Genomic DNA, 12,669 nt, shown 5'->3' on the forward strand with positions numbered 1-12,669 from the left:
TGAGGGCAGTCAAATACCTTCAAAATTCAAATAAATTGACAAATAATTGATAAGGTTTGTAGTATCACCACGGTGAGAATACATACTATACACATAAAAACCTATATTCTGAGCACTGGCATGGCATGCTGGGAAGAAGTAATCATTTCAGTGGAAAGTTACAGTTGCCTACCTTTGGTATAGATTTTCTCTCCCACACTCATTGATTCTGATTGGGCTTGCTGACATCACAGTCCAAAAAATTGAATGCGGAGGAAAACATCAAAGCAACAAGGACAATAAGAGAGAATGGCACAGAATATCTCTGCAGTTGTGTAACTCTTTAGTTCCCAACATAATACTTTATAGTCGGTCATATTTCCAACTTGGCCACATATGATAGATATATAGGAGAGATCCTCCGGGTTATATTCAAGTCTGTCTGGCTAGGTCAGATTTTGTTCAGACCAAATGCATATATTAGCCATACAATGACACTTACTGGCAAAGTACTTGGGGTGTGGGTACTATTAAGGATATGAGTTACATCAGTACGTCAGCTTGCAGGCTTTTACAGAGGACACACAGATACTCACATGCAGGTTAGAATAATTATCCCAAGGTCACAAACATACCATAACTTTGTAGTCCAAATCCTCTATGGAACGAAAAAAGTCCAGACTCTTAGCAGCTGTGAGACGGCCCCCACCAGGATCAGAACTGTGAGTACTCAGCGAGTCTAAGATCTCTCCCAGGAGATCCATCTCTCCCCCTGGACGGGAGGAGAGACTCACATCATCATATGAAGCATCACTGTCATATAAATATCCAGATGCTTCTTCACTTTCCTCTGAGGATAACCTGTGTAGGATACACACAATGAGAGACACATGGAGCACAGTGAGACATGAACTGTACAGCACTTCTGGACAAGACAGTTACTGCCATTTGTGGTGAGGCTGTATATGTAACTGGAGTTACAAGGGAAAAAAGAGAATAAAGGTCAATTGTATAAATTGATGACAAGGCCTATAGACCACATATTTATTATTGTTACTATTATGAGTGTGGGTGCCAGCACAGTAAGTATATGTCTAACTGAAAGTGATGTGAGCAGATACTTGATCTCTTTTGGTCATACAGTGTTACTCACTTGCTGGCATTGTCCCCTGCATCAGTATCCTCCAATCCAGAGTTGTGGTTCCCTGTGCTGAGCATCTGCCTATTCATTCGTGTCTGCAAGAAAAAAAAATGAATGCAGCACTTGGTTTACATATTACAATTCCTGGTCTGGGGAAAAAAGTGTGCAGCCATCTATGGCAGACTCAGATAACAGGCCACCAGAATCAAAGAGTACAAAAAAAATAAATAAAAGTAATAGATACTAGAGAGTAACCAGATGAGAGGCGTGATACGAGATATCAAACAGGTGCAGTTTGCAAACGTTGAAATTCAAAACAAAAACATTGTATATGCTTTTTATGCTTTGGCCACAAGAGGGCAGTAAAACCATCTTCATTTGCAATAATAAACATCCTGTTAAGGACTACATTAATGCCACTGCTCAACCTGCATCTCTACCATGGTGTGATTATAATATGCTATCAGATACTTTAAATCCAGGATTAATTGTGTAAGTATAGCGATAACATCAACAAAATCATTCATTATGCGAAAAGCGGCATATTTCACCTTAATCACAGTGGATGGATTAAAGACCATGTAGCATTAGAGATTATTAAATCAATGCTAGAGAAGAGTTTAAACATAGGGCCACTACTTAAGCTGCACAAAATCTAGATCATTTAAATAAACATGGACTAGATCTCTAAGATAATTATTTTAACTAACCAGTCAATCTATACGTTGACTGACACAATACATATCAACATATCATCCTACATCTCACTTAAGGTTCCCTTACTGTAATCAATGTATTATTTCTCGTTGTCTCCATTCTGCACAACACTGCAGATATTTTGGTGGTTTAGTAAAGATTAATATATAAACATTACATTTCAGTGTGTGATACCGTCCAAACACGGATATCTGTAGGCAGTGTAATGTGATGTAGCAGTTAAAGGGTTACTTTCCATACTGCATGTCCCCCTGTGGCTGTTGCAGAGCAACAGAACTGATACTAAGGTTTTTTTTTTCAGATCTAATTGGGGGATTTTTTTGAGCGGAATGTTGACATTTTCACAAGCGCTGCCAGGCTAACAAGGAAGTCACCATTGCTAATTAGGGAAGCACAGAGGAGAGGAGAGTAGATTATGGGAATAGTGTCAACGTGACAGAAAACAATTTGAAACCAGCACTGTAAAGTGATCTGCAGATAGGACTGTTAGATATGTGATGTAGATTGGTACTGGAGCCTCACTGTTATCTCCATATGAGGCTTTATAAAACCCAGTTTTTCTCTCTGTGGCTTAAGATCCACTGCTGCATATTTACACTATATGGCAGCCAATGGATGAAAGCACAATACAGTGCACAGCTGAACATATATACAAATATCACTTAATGAATCATAATAACCTATTTGTATAGGTTATTGCAATTTCAGTGAGAATATACACTATTTATAAGTATAGATTGATTGCTTTTAAACACTCAGTAAAACACATTAATATAACTTTTCCTGCATAAACAACCCTATTTCCTAGCAAATGTTTAGATATTTATAGTAGTTACTGTCACATTGATTTTTGCAGTTAAGATAAAATGAAATATCATTGAGCAGCAAGAGAACAGTGCCATTCATGGAAGAGATATTTTGCTGGGTGTCCCCAAGCAAAAGGAAAGTGATATATAAACTGCATGAATGTTAATCTATCTTTTTGGTGACACAAGTAAAAACTATTGACCTGTTACGTTACTATAAAATTGAGCCTGCTGCCAAGTTAAACTTAAATTGCAGACAGAGATTAAAGTTTAGGCCTAAATTATCTTAATATACGCATACAATTCCCCGCTAATATGACACATTGTCAGACAGAGGAGGGCTGTCAAATTTTAGCCCAGGGAGGGCAGCCTATTAGGAACACTTTAAAGGCAAAAAATTTAGGTGGCCCGGAGACCCAGCCCACTATGGGACCAGCCCGGGAGACAGATGGCCCCCTGCCCCACAGCCCGTTGTCAGAGTATAAGGTGGCAATATATTGCTGATCTATGGGAGGACTGTCATGTTATACGCAGGGAGAGTGATGATTATCTTGCTATACATACAATCCTCACCTGTGAGAGTTTCCTCCTCTCAGAGCTAGGCCGTTTTGTGTTGTTTAATGGGAAGGTACTGGAGTTCTTGGACTCCAAATTAGTCCAAGAATTTTCCTCCTCAATTTCCTGCAATAGAACCACCAAACATATACAGTCATGTGAAAGGGAAAGCACACTCTTTCATACCTGTGTTATTACATATTGAGACATAATCAACAATTATGCAATCCTTGCTAAGTCCTAAAATGTACTCTTATGTGCCAAATAACACATAACGAATATTATTTTGTCAACAAAAAATAAGCCAACATAAAGAAGACAGTGTGTGAAAAGGTAAGTACACCCTTACTGCTTCCATATCAATAAAAAAGGTATTTCCACCCTGCACGTCATCCTTTGATCATTAGAAAGCGCTTCCACCTCTATATAAAAACAGGATTTTTGGCAATTTGGTCTGAAGGATTCAGGGTAGTGTCGACACCATGACAAGGAGAAAATACATCAACAATGGTCTCAGAGAGGCAATTTTTGTTGCTTATCAGTCTGGTAAGGGCTATATGGCTACTTGAAGTCCATCATTCTACAGTGAGAAAGATTATTTATAAATAGAAAACATGTAGCCAGTTGCCAAACTACCTAGCAGTGGCCCTTCCCGCACATTTGCCCTAAGACCATATCATATGATACTCCGAGAAATCGCAAAGAACCCAAAAGCTACATCTGTAAGCTCCAATGGGGCAGGGATTGATGTGAGTGAGTTCTCTGTACAGAGCTGCAGAATTAATGGCGCTATATAAATAGCTGCTGATGCTGATGGTCTAAATGCACAATGCTATATTTGGCGAAAACCAAATACTGCGTGTCAGAACCTACAAATCTACAACTGAATGTTTAAAAAAGAAACAAATCAAGGTTCAACAGTCTTAATATTTAACCCCATTGAGGTGAGACCTTGGGAGATTTGTGGATAAATAAATTACCTAAAGAATCATTGTATTGCTGTAAGAAGGAGGGGTCAAAATTCCTCAAATACCATGCAAGAGTCTAACTAAGTGATTTTTTTAAGTTGCTGCTAAAGGTGGTTCTATGAGTTACCAAATCATGGGGTGTATTTCCTATTGCACACATGTCTTATTTTTTTGTTGAATAAATGATGACAAAGTAAAATCTGTTTATGTGTTTTTTTGTCATTAGATATTTTAGGACTTGGCAAGGACTAGATGACTGTTAATTATATCCCGATTTGTAAAAACATAGATTTGAAAGAGGATGCACTTTCTTTTTAACATGACTGCATAGAGCATGCAAAGCACAAGTAGTTAGTAACATATTAGACAGTTATGACAAATGTACGGTACAAGGCAGGTATAATTCTTCCCATTCATTACATAGATTTTCCATTTCTGGTAATTCACATGTCATTTACAATATACATTTATAGAAGCTAAACACTATTATGAGTAAGCACTGAACAAGCTATTAAAGCAGAGTCTGGGACCTTCTGAGAGCCTCATTTATGAGGGTCACTGGATGCACACAGCAATTCGCTCTCATTTTGCACTGGTGCTCTTATATGGTCCTGTCAATGCACTTCAAAAATGCACACTTACTCACTACTCTCAGGAGACGCCTCAGCAAACTAGAAGCGCTTCAGGTGTGCAGGTTGCACAATATGCATAAGTGTAAATACCACATCAAAGTTCAACCTTGTACCACTTTTGAATCACATCTCTCATTAAATAAAACATTTCAGTTTTTCTGCTAAAATACTTCTCAGTCTATCCTGAGAAGTGGCCTAGTGGTTAGCACTTCTGCCTCACAGCGCTGGGGTAATGAGTTCAATTCCCGACCATGGCCTTATCTGTGAGGAGTTTGTATGTTCTCCCTGTGTTTCCATGGGTTTCCTCCCACACTCCAAAAACATACTGATAGGTTAATTGACTGCTAAGAAATTGACCCTAGTCTGTGTATCTGTCTGTCTCTCTGTATCTGTCTGTGTGTGTGTATGTTAGGGAATTTAGACTGTAAGCCCCAATGGGGCAGAGACTGATGTGAACGAGTTCTCTGTACAGCGCTGCGGAATTAGTGGCGCTATATAAATAAATGGTAATAATAATAATAATAATCCTCATTTGTGGCATAAATTAATCACAAGAGTGAGGTGACCGCAAGGGTTTGAATTATATGTGGCACTTTCGTGTGTTTGAGGCTTATTGTTTTGTTTTACATTGATCAAAGTGAAGTAGAAATGTGCCTCTCAGCTAATGTGCCCCATTACAGGTACAGGACGAAAATCTAGATGGAACCAGTGCAAATCAAGGCAGATGACATAATCATAAAACATATTGCGCAGCTTTTTGGACTTCATAAACTACCTCTACATTTACTTATAGGGTATGTAACACTTTTGAGATTTCCACATTACAGTGTCGCCCTTTAAGCAACAGGTGAATAGCATAGGTTGCTAGTTTTACACGTACATTTACAAAAGTTGCAGACGTCCATTTCTCTGGCTCTACATGCACCAATATATACATGTATACAAGCAGCCTGCATTTGTGTTGCACTGCTTCTGCTATCTTGGGAATATAGCTATAGACATGTGTCTGTTTATCATGTCTGTCTAACCAACTGTCCACACACAGAAAATAATGATCAACTTATTTTGTACAATAAAACAGTAGGAAGTTCTAAAAGCACAAAAGACAGAGCTGACAAAGGGTCATTGAGCAGCAGATAACTGTTGGTAAACATGATGAACAGGCAGAAAACCAACTCTCACTGACACTAAGGAGACCATTTATTTAAAATACAAAAGTTGCTCAAAGGAATGTGCACAATAACACAACAAGAAAAAGTGAGAAATACTTTTCAATAAATGCCCTCCTAACATGCACCTTTTGTTCATCTGTCTGTGCACTCATTATAAACATGCCTCTCTCAAGAGCCACTATTCTGTGAATTAATTCACAACTACCGTCAGAGATGTCTACCTGAACATTTTAGTGAGTTTAGTTTTTACGCTATTGTAACATTTTGAATAAAATTTTATTTCTATATTTCTGGATCACTGATTATTAACCCGTTAATAAAGGGATACAAATGTCGGTGTTAATGACATGGCACAAGCATGCAAAGAAAAATTGCTTCAATACAGAATATACCCAAACCTAACCTAAATGGGAAGTGTGCTTTGACGTATCTTGGTTTGTAACTGTTATCAGATTGGATACAAGATTTTCTTCATGAAATAGATACTTTTTGTCTAACAATAAAAGAGGATCTGATATTGAATTAAGGATGTACTATGTAAGATTCAGTAATATCATTAAGAAGTCATTAGACAATAACATATATGCCTTGTACATACGTGGAGAGCGAAGCTTGATTTAATATAACAGCTTATTTAAAACAAAAAAAACCCATTTTCTAATATAACACTATTATGACAAAAGAAAATAATAGATATTTTCAGATAAAGAGAGCTTTTGAACGAATACAAATTCTTACCTTATGTGTCAGCTTACTCTTCACCTCCTTGATACCTTGCTTGGCCTGGTTTTTTGCCTGCAGAAAATTAATGTAAACTTTATTTCATTTTAATTTTTTTTTTTTTTTTTTTTTACAAAAGTGTCTATATTTATGTTTTCCAGAATGGTGCACATTCCATGGGAATGCTGAAAGCCTAATAACACACTAGTGAATTGAGTGTCAGTGTACTTTTAGCCTCCTGGAAGTGTGTGTTTGCCTGCACATAACCGGCAGTGTAACTGGCGAGATCCTGTCACACCAGCGCTGATATGCTCTATGAATGCTGCCCGTAGCGGTGTAAGCGCTCTATCTGTCATTAGCCTATCACTCATCTTCAGCGACAGAATCTCATTCCATCTATGTATCCACTGGATTATGTAATCAGCCCATAGAGGTTCTCACTGACTTTCTGCTGGTTATTTTATTTTTTTCCAAAATCTATAAAAATACTATCTGAAGCCATAGTCCCATTAACTGAGCAGTGAGTGTCAGGCTCCTATGGAGATACAGATACCTATATGATCAGTCTTGGAATATCTTTATCTGGACTTTGAACCACTATCTGTTCTTAGATCCTGGCTTCCTGGTGAAGTTATTCTGTTTAAGAAGCAGTTTTATAATTTTGATGGGTTTATGGATTTACTATTAAACTTGCCAATTTTAATTACTCTGGTAATTTTACTAGTAATGTTTGTATTACAAAAGAAAATTATATTTTATTATATGCACATTATATTTAATTAATTAATTTACCTAGTTATACCTTGCTTTTCACTATAACAATTAAATGAGCCCCACTTTTTTGCACATTTACCCTTTTGATCCAGTTTGATAATACTGTTTTTCTTGTTAAAAATTAATAAATATGTATGGACACATGCGTCCATTACTTATAATTATATCCAATTACTAGATATACCTTTTTTTGCTCTGTTCAAGTATGTAAATGAGCCCAATTCATACCTAGTCTGTATGCTTAACTGTCCATACCATGTGACATGTACACAGAAAAACAATGGATAGCACATTATAGACTTTTGAATATACTTACATACGTATAAGCATTCTTCATTGTTGGACTAGCTTTGGTCACTGCAGTATTTATTAGCGCACCCCCTTTCTGTAAATAAAAGGACTGTTAGTGTACACATGATCGCATTCCCTTAGACTGCATTCTGTATGGCATAGCACAGGGTCTTGAGGATACATGATGACTCTAGGGGGCTACAAATTATAAGTGTAAGTAAAAGATCCATCGTGAACAGCATAAATATCTTTTGATTAGTCACAACATTAAAACCACTGACAAGTGAAGTGAATAACATTGCTTTTCTTGTTAAGGAGTGGAAAATATTAGGCAGCAAATGAACAGCCAGTTCTTGAAGTTGATGTGTTGGAAGCAGGAAAAATGGATAGCACTTCTGTCTCACAGCACTGGGGTCATGAGTTCAATTCCCGACCATGGCCTTATCTGTGTGGAGCTTGTATGTTCTCCCTGTGTTTGCATGGGTTTTCTCCGGGTGCTCCGGTTTCCTCCCACACTCCAAAAACAAACTAGTAGATTAATTGGCTGCTATCAAAATTGACCCTAGTCTCTCTCTCTTCTCTGTATGTGTGTATATGTTAGGGAATTTAGATTGTAAGCTCCAATGGGGCAGGGACTGATGTGAATGAGTTCTCTATACAGCGCTGCGGAATCAGTGGTGCTATATAAATAAATGGTGATGATGATGATAACCGTAAGGAACTGAGCAACTTTGACAACAGCCATATTCAGATGGCTAGACGACTGGGTCAGAGCATCTCCAAAACAGCAGGTCTCGTGGGGTGTTCCTGGAATGCACAGCTTAATACCTACAAAAAGTGGCCCAAGGCAGGACAACTGGTGAACCAGCAACAGGGTCATGGGCGCCCAAGGCTCACTGATGTGTGTCGGGACCGAAGGCTAGCACATTTAGTCAAATTCTTGAAGAGCTGCTGTAGGAAAAATTGCTGAAAAAGGTTAATGCTGGCTATGGTAGAAAGGTGTCAGAACACACAGTGCATCGCAACTTCCTGCGTATAAGGCTGCGCAGCAGCAGACCGGTCACAGTGCCCATGCTGACCCCTGTCTACCATTGAAAGTGCCTACAATGGGCACGTGAGAACTGGACCATGGAGCAATGGGAGAAGGTGGCCTGGTCTGATGATTCAAGTTCACTTTTACATCATATGGACGGCCTGGTGGGTGTACGTGTCATTTACCTAGAGAAGGGATGGCACCAGGATGCTCTATGGGAAGAAGGCAAGCCGACGGAGGCAATGTGACGCCCTGGGAAATGTTCTGTTGGGAAACCAAGGGCCTGGCATTCATGTGGAGTTTACTCTGACACGTACCACCTACCTAAGCATTGTTGCAGATCAAGTACACCCCTTCATGGCAATGGTATTTAAACAACTTAAAGGATGTAAAGGATCTATTGCCAACGTCTTGGTGGCAGATACCACAGGACACCTTCAGAGGTCTTGTGGAGTCCATGACTCGATGGGTCAGAGGTGTTTTGATGGCACAGGGGAGACCTTAGGCAGTTGGTATTAATGTTGTGGCTGATCTGTGTACAGTACCCGTTTAGTGTGAATCTAATTCACATCTGACACTATTCATAGTGAAAAAACCACACACCTATGTTCCGCTTGATAGACACATTATTAGAACAAGTGTTAAACATGGAATCTATTTTTGTTATGCTCCTTATTTGTATTACCTTCATTGTGTGCACCCACTGCTGGTAGGACCGGGAGTTTCCTGAAATAAACACCACAATAAGAAACGCTGAATAAATATGTCCCAAACAAACAATTAAAAGCAAGATATATAGATATGAAATACTATCACAGTAGTCACCTGAAGTTATTTCCTCCTCAAACATATCGGAGAGCCCGTTATCCGAGTTCAGTTTCTCCAGACGACCGTCAATGAACTGGTTCATAAGAAGATATAAAAAAAAGGTTACAATTTAATAATTACATTTAATACACACTGCAGCACATTAAATGTGACGGAAACTTCTAAGGAACAAGATCTTATTTCTCTCTTTGGCTGGGTACACACTACAAAATTTTCCAACCAATGTGTTATCCATAACAATTTTACTACCGACTGGAAAAAAGTCCCAATCAGCAAGCCGAATCATTGTGTACACACTATACATGTTTTAAAAGATTTACCCTCAAATCTGTGCTCTTCAACTGTCTTAACCGTCGGCTGAAAAGATCATAACTGTAAACTCTATGGAAATCCTGATTGAGTGCATACACACTGCAGGATTGGAAGGATGTCGTTCCATAGCTTTATAGTTCTGCTGAACAGTCAAAGCAAACAATGGTCGGTGCTTTGGAACGACTATCGTTAATAGACAAAGTGTACACATTAATATGATATCTGGCTGAACGGTCATTTATTGGGTGATTGGCTGACAACACTGTAGTGTGTACCCAGCCTTCGCACACTGACAATATTGTGTTACATATAGTATAAAGTTTTTCTCCCTACTGCAGAACAGGTTGATGCTGGTTAAGTCAGTCCTCCTCAGTGCACTTTAATTAGGCTTTGTGTAAAAACAACTTACATCATCATGTACATTAGGGCAGATACTCAGTATCACCAAAGATGATATTGTACACACTGGGTGAGTTTAGTTCATGAGCAGAGCACGGTCAGATAAGAAGATTGGTTTTGAACAGAGCAGTGAGATCTTGATATTTTAATAGGGCGACTGCTGTCATCCCATAAATCACAAAGAACCGAACATTATCTAAGGCAGTGTATGTGACTCTCCCAAATATTTCAACGAATGGATTAAAAAGGGGAGGATCTTCTGTGATCATAAAGACATGTTTACATTCAGTGGAAAATACTTAACAATGGAGACACACACCACATTGTACACTACTGACTAAGTAAACTGTGCCCTATTGCTCACATGTGAAGGCGTCAGCATTTGTGACAGCAGGTGTGTACATTATGACTAATTAAACTTATACCTGCTTGAAGAGCTGCAAATTGACAGCTGTCTCTAAAAAATGCTTCATGGTGCTGGAACGGTGGGCTACAAAGTTCTCTTCTGAAAATGTAATTGGTTCCCCCTAAAGAGACCAAAGTAGAAGAATCAAACCTAGATAATTAACCTATTAATTGGCAGAAAATAAGTTGCAATGAACAATCCAATAATAACAGCTTACCCAAGCAAAAAACACAGGGCAGTGCAGACACCACAGGGCAGTGCAGACACAGAAACATCATACTTTAAGAAATGTTAGAATTAACGTGTGCCTTATCGAATAACTGCCCGTGTAGAATAAACTGTACAAAGTCACCATGTTATGTATGTAATTCAGTATAATGGTAGAAAGTCAGTGTAGTATATAAGGTGGGAGACAGCTCACAGGTTTGTATCGCAGAGAGTCCCTGTAGGAACCAAACAGTGCGGCCTGGGCTCGGAGGAAAGCTCGTGACACTCCATCTCCAGTAGATGTGGACTGCTTCTTCAACTTGCTTTTCAGGGTTGAGACCTTGGATAAAAAGGAAGACAGAAGAAATAAGCAATGTATAAGGGGGTTTGAAGGCAGGAGAAAGCGATACAATGTGGATGAAAAGGGCACAGAAGAATACTGGGATAAAGACACATAACGAGAGCTAGACATGTACTAGAAAAATAATTACTTTTAGAAAAAACACTTATTTGAGACAAAAGTGACTTCAATAGAGACACTAGTAAGTAAAAAACAAAACCAAAAGGTTAACATAAAAGAGAGGGAATAAGAAAGTTCATACAGGAAAGGTAGGAAGGTGGCATGGGAGACACCAGGAGTAAGAAAATGACATAAGGATGGGAGAGGAGATAAAGTGAATTAGCACCTGTGAAATTGACCTGGTGAGGGGTGAAACACATACAGTGGTGTGGGTCTCATCCCCACCGGGTCAGCCCAAATCTCAGAACCCTTTGCTAAAAATGTATATTACACCTGCTGAACTGTTAATGGAAAGGAAGGTGGGGGCACCGTAGGTGAGAAAGCAATCTTTCTCACTCTCTTCTCCATGGGCCCCTCCACATAAACATCTTTTATTATCCATGCACCTTTCCTGTAACCATCTCTGGGACAGAACATTGACCTTTCTCTACATCGTTCAGTCTACTAAAAACAAACAGAACAGGGGCGTCTGCTGCATTGTGGGACAGCTAACCCCTTCTATGCTGAACATTCAGGTTACATAACATTTTATGAGCATGTATTTGGTTAGTACCACATGCATTCTGATTTTGCTATATTGTGCAATTTCAATATTTCTATTAAAGTGATAATTTACTTATCATCCTGCATGAAAATTAAACATTAAAAGACAGACATAATGAGTTACTGACAAAGCTGAAGTGCCGGTCTGCAGCAAAATACAGTTTTGTGATATGAGTATTTTTGTGCTATTGCATCCACCTGTATGGGGAAGCAGATCAGGCAGTCCTTGATGGATGCTAGCTACGCAAAGCAATGTACTTTTTCACTGTGGCCACACGTGAAACAAGGATTTTCATATGGGTATAGCAGCAAAGGATGGACACAGCATTGACGTATCAGACGTTGCAGAGACCCCTTGTAAAAATACTTTATTCTTTTTACATATTCTTGGAGTTGGTGGAGATCAAATGTCAGCCTATACTTTCTACTTGGTGCCAAGCACACATTCATCTTCATCATCAGCTATTCCGCAGAGTTGTACAGAGAACTCACTCCCATCAGTCACTACCCCATAGAAGCTTACAGTCTAAATTCCCTAACATACGCAGACACACAGAACGAGTGAGACTAAGGTCAATTTAATAGCAGCCAATTAACCTATTAGTATGTTTTTGGAGTGTAGCAGGAAACCGAAGCGTCTGGAGGAAACCCACGCAAACACAGGAA

At 38.9% G+C, this 12,669-nt stretch overlaps 1 protein-coding gene across 4 annotated transcripts in view; it reads right to left on the reverse strand.

Moving 5' to 3' along the window:
* Window positions 1–12,669, reverse strand: part of DENND1B (DENN domain containing 1B) — a 143,695-nt gene that overhangs the window by 10,471 nt on the left and 120,555 nt on the right. For 3 of the 4 annotated variants that reach the window (XM_075182590.1, XM_075182587.1, XM_075182586.1), the window contains 9 exons: window positions 11,155–11,280; window positions 10,753–10,854; window positions 9,614–9,689; window positions 9,474–9,514; window positions 7,781–7,849; window positions 6,709–6,765; window positions 3,217–3,324; window positions 1,133–1,215; window positions 615–840 (listed from right to left, as the gene is read on the reverse strand). In XM_075182590.1, the coding sequence (XP_075038691.1) occupies window positions 615–840; window positions 1,133–1,215; window positions 3,217–3,324; window positions 6,709–6,765; window positions 7,781–7,849; window positions 9,474–9,514; window positions 9,614–9,689; window positions 10,753–10,854; window positions 11,155–11,280 (888 nt within the window). The remainder of the gene's footprint in view (window positions 1–614; window positions 841–1,132; window positions 1,216–3,216; window positions 3,325–6,708; window positions 6,766–7,780; window positions 7,850–9,473; window positions 9,515–9,613; window positions 9,690–10,752; window positions 10,855–11,154; window positions 11,281–12,669) is intronic. The other variant, XM_075182589.1, reaches the window with a different exon arrangement.

This window comes from Mixophyes fleayi, chromosome 8 (assembly GCF_038048845.1).
Source record: "Mixophyes fleayi isolate aMixFle1 chromosome 8, aMixFle1.hap1, whole genome shotgun sequence".
In the NCBI taxonomy this organism is placed as follows: Eukaryota; Metazoa; Chordata; class Amphibia; order Anura; family Limnodynastidae; genus Mixophyes; species Mixophyes fleayi.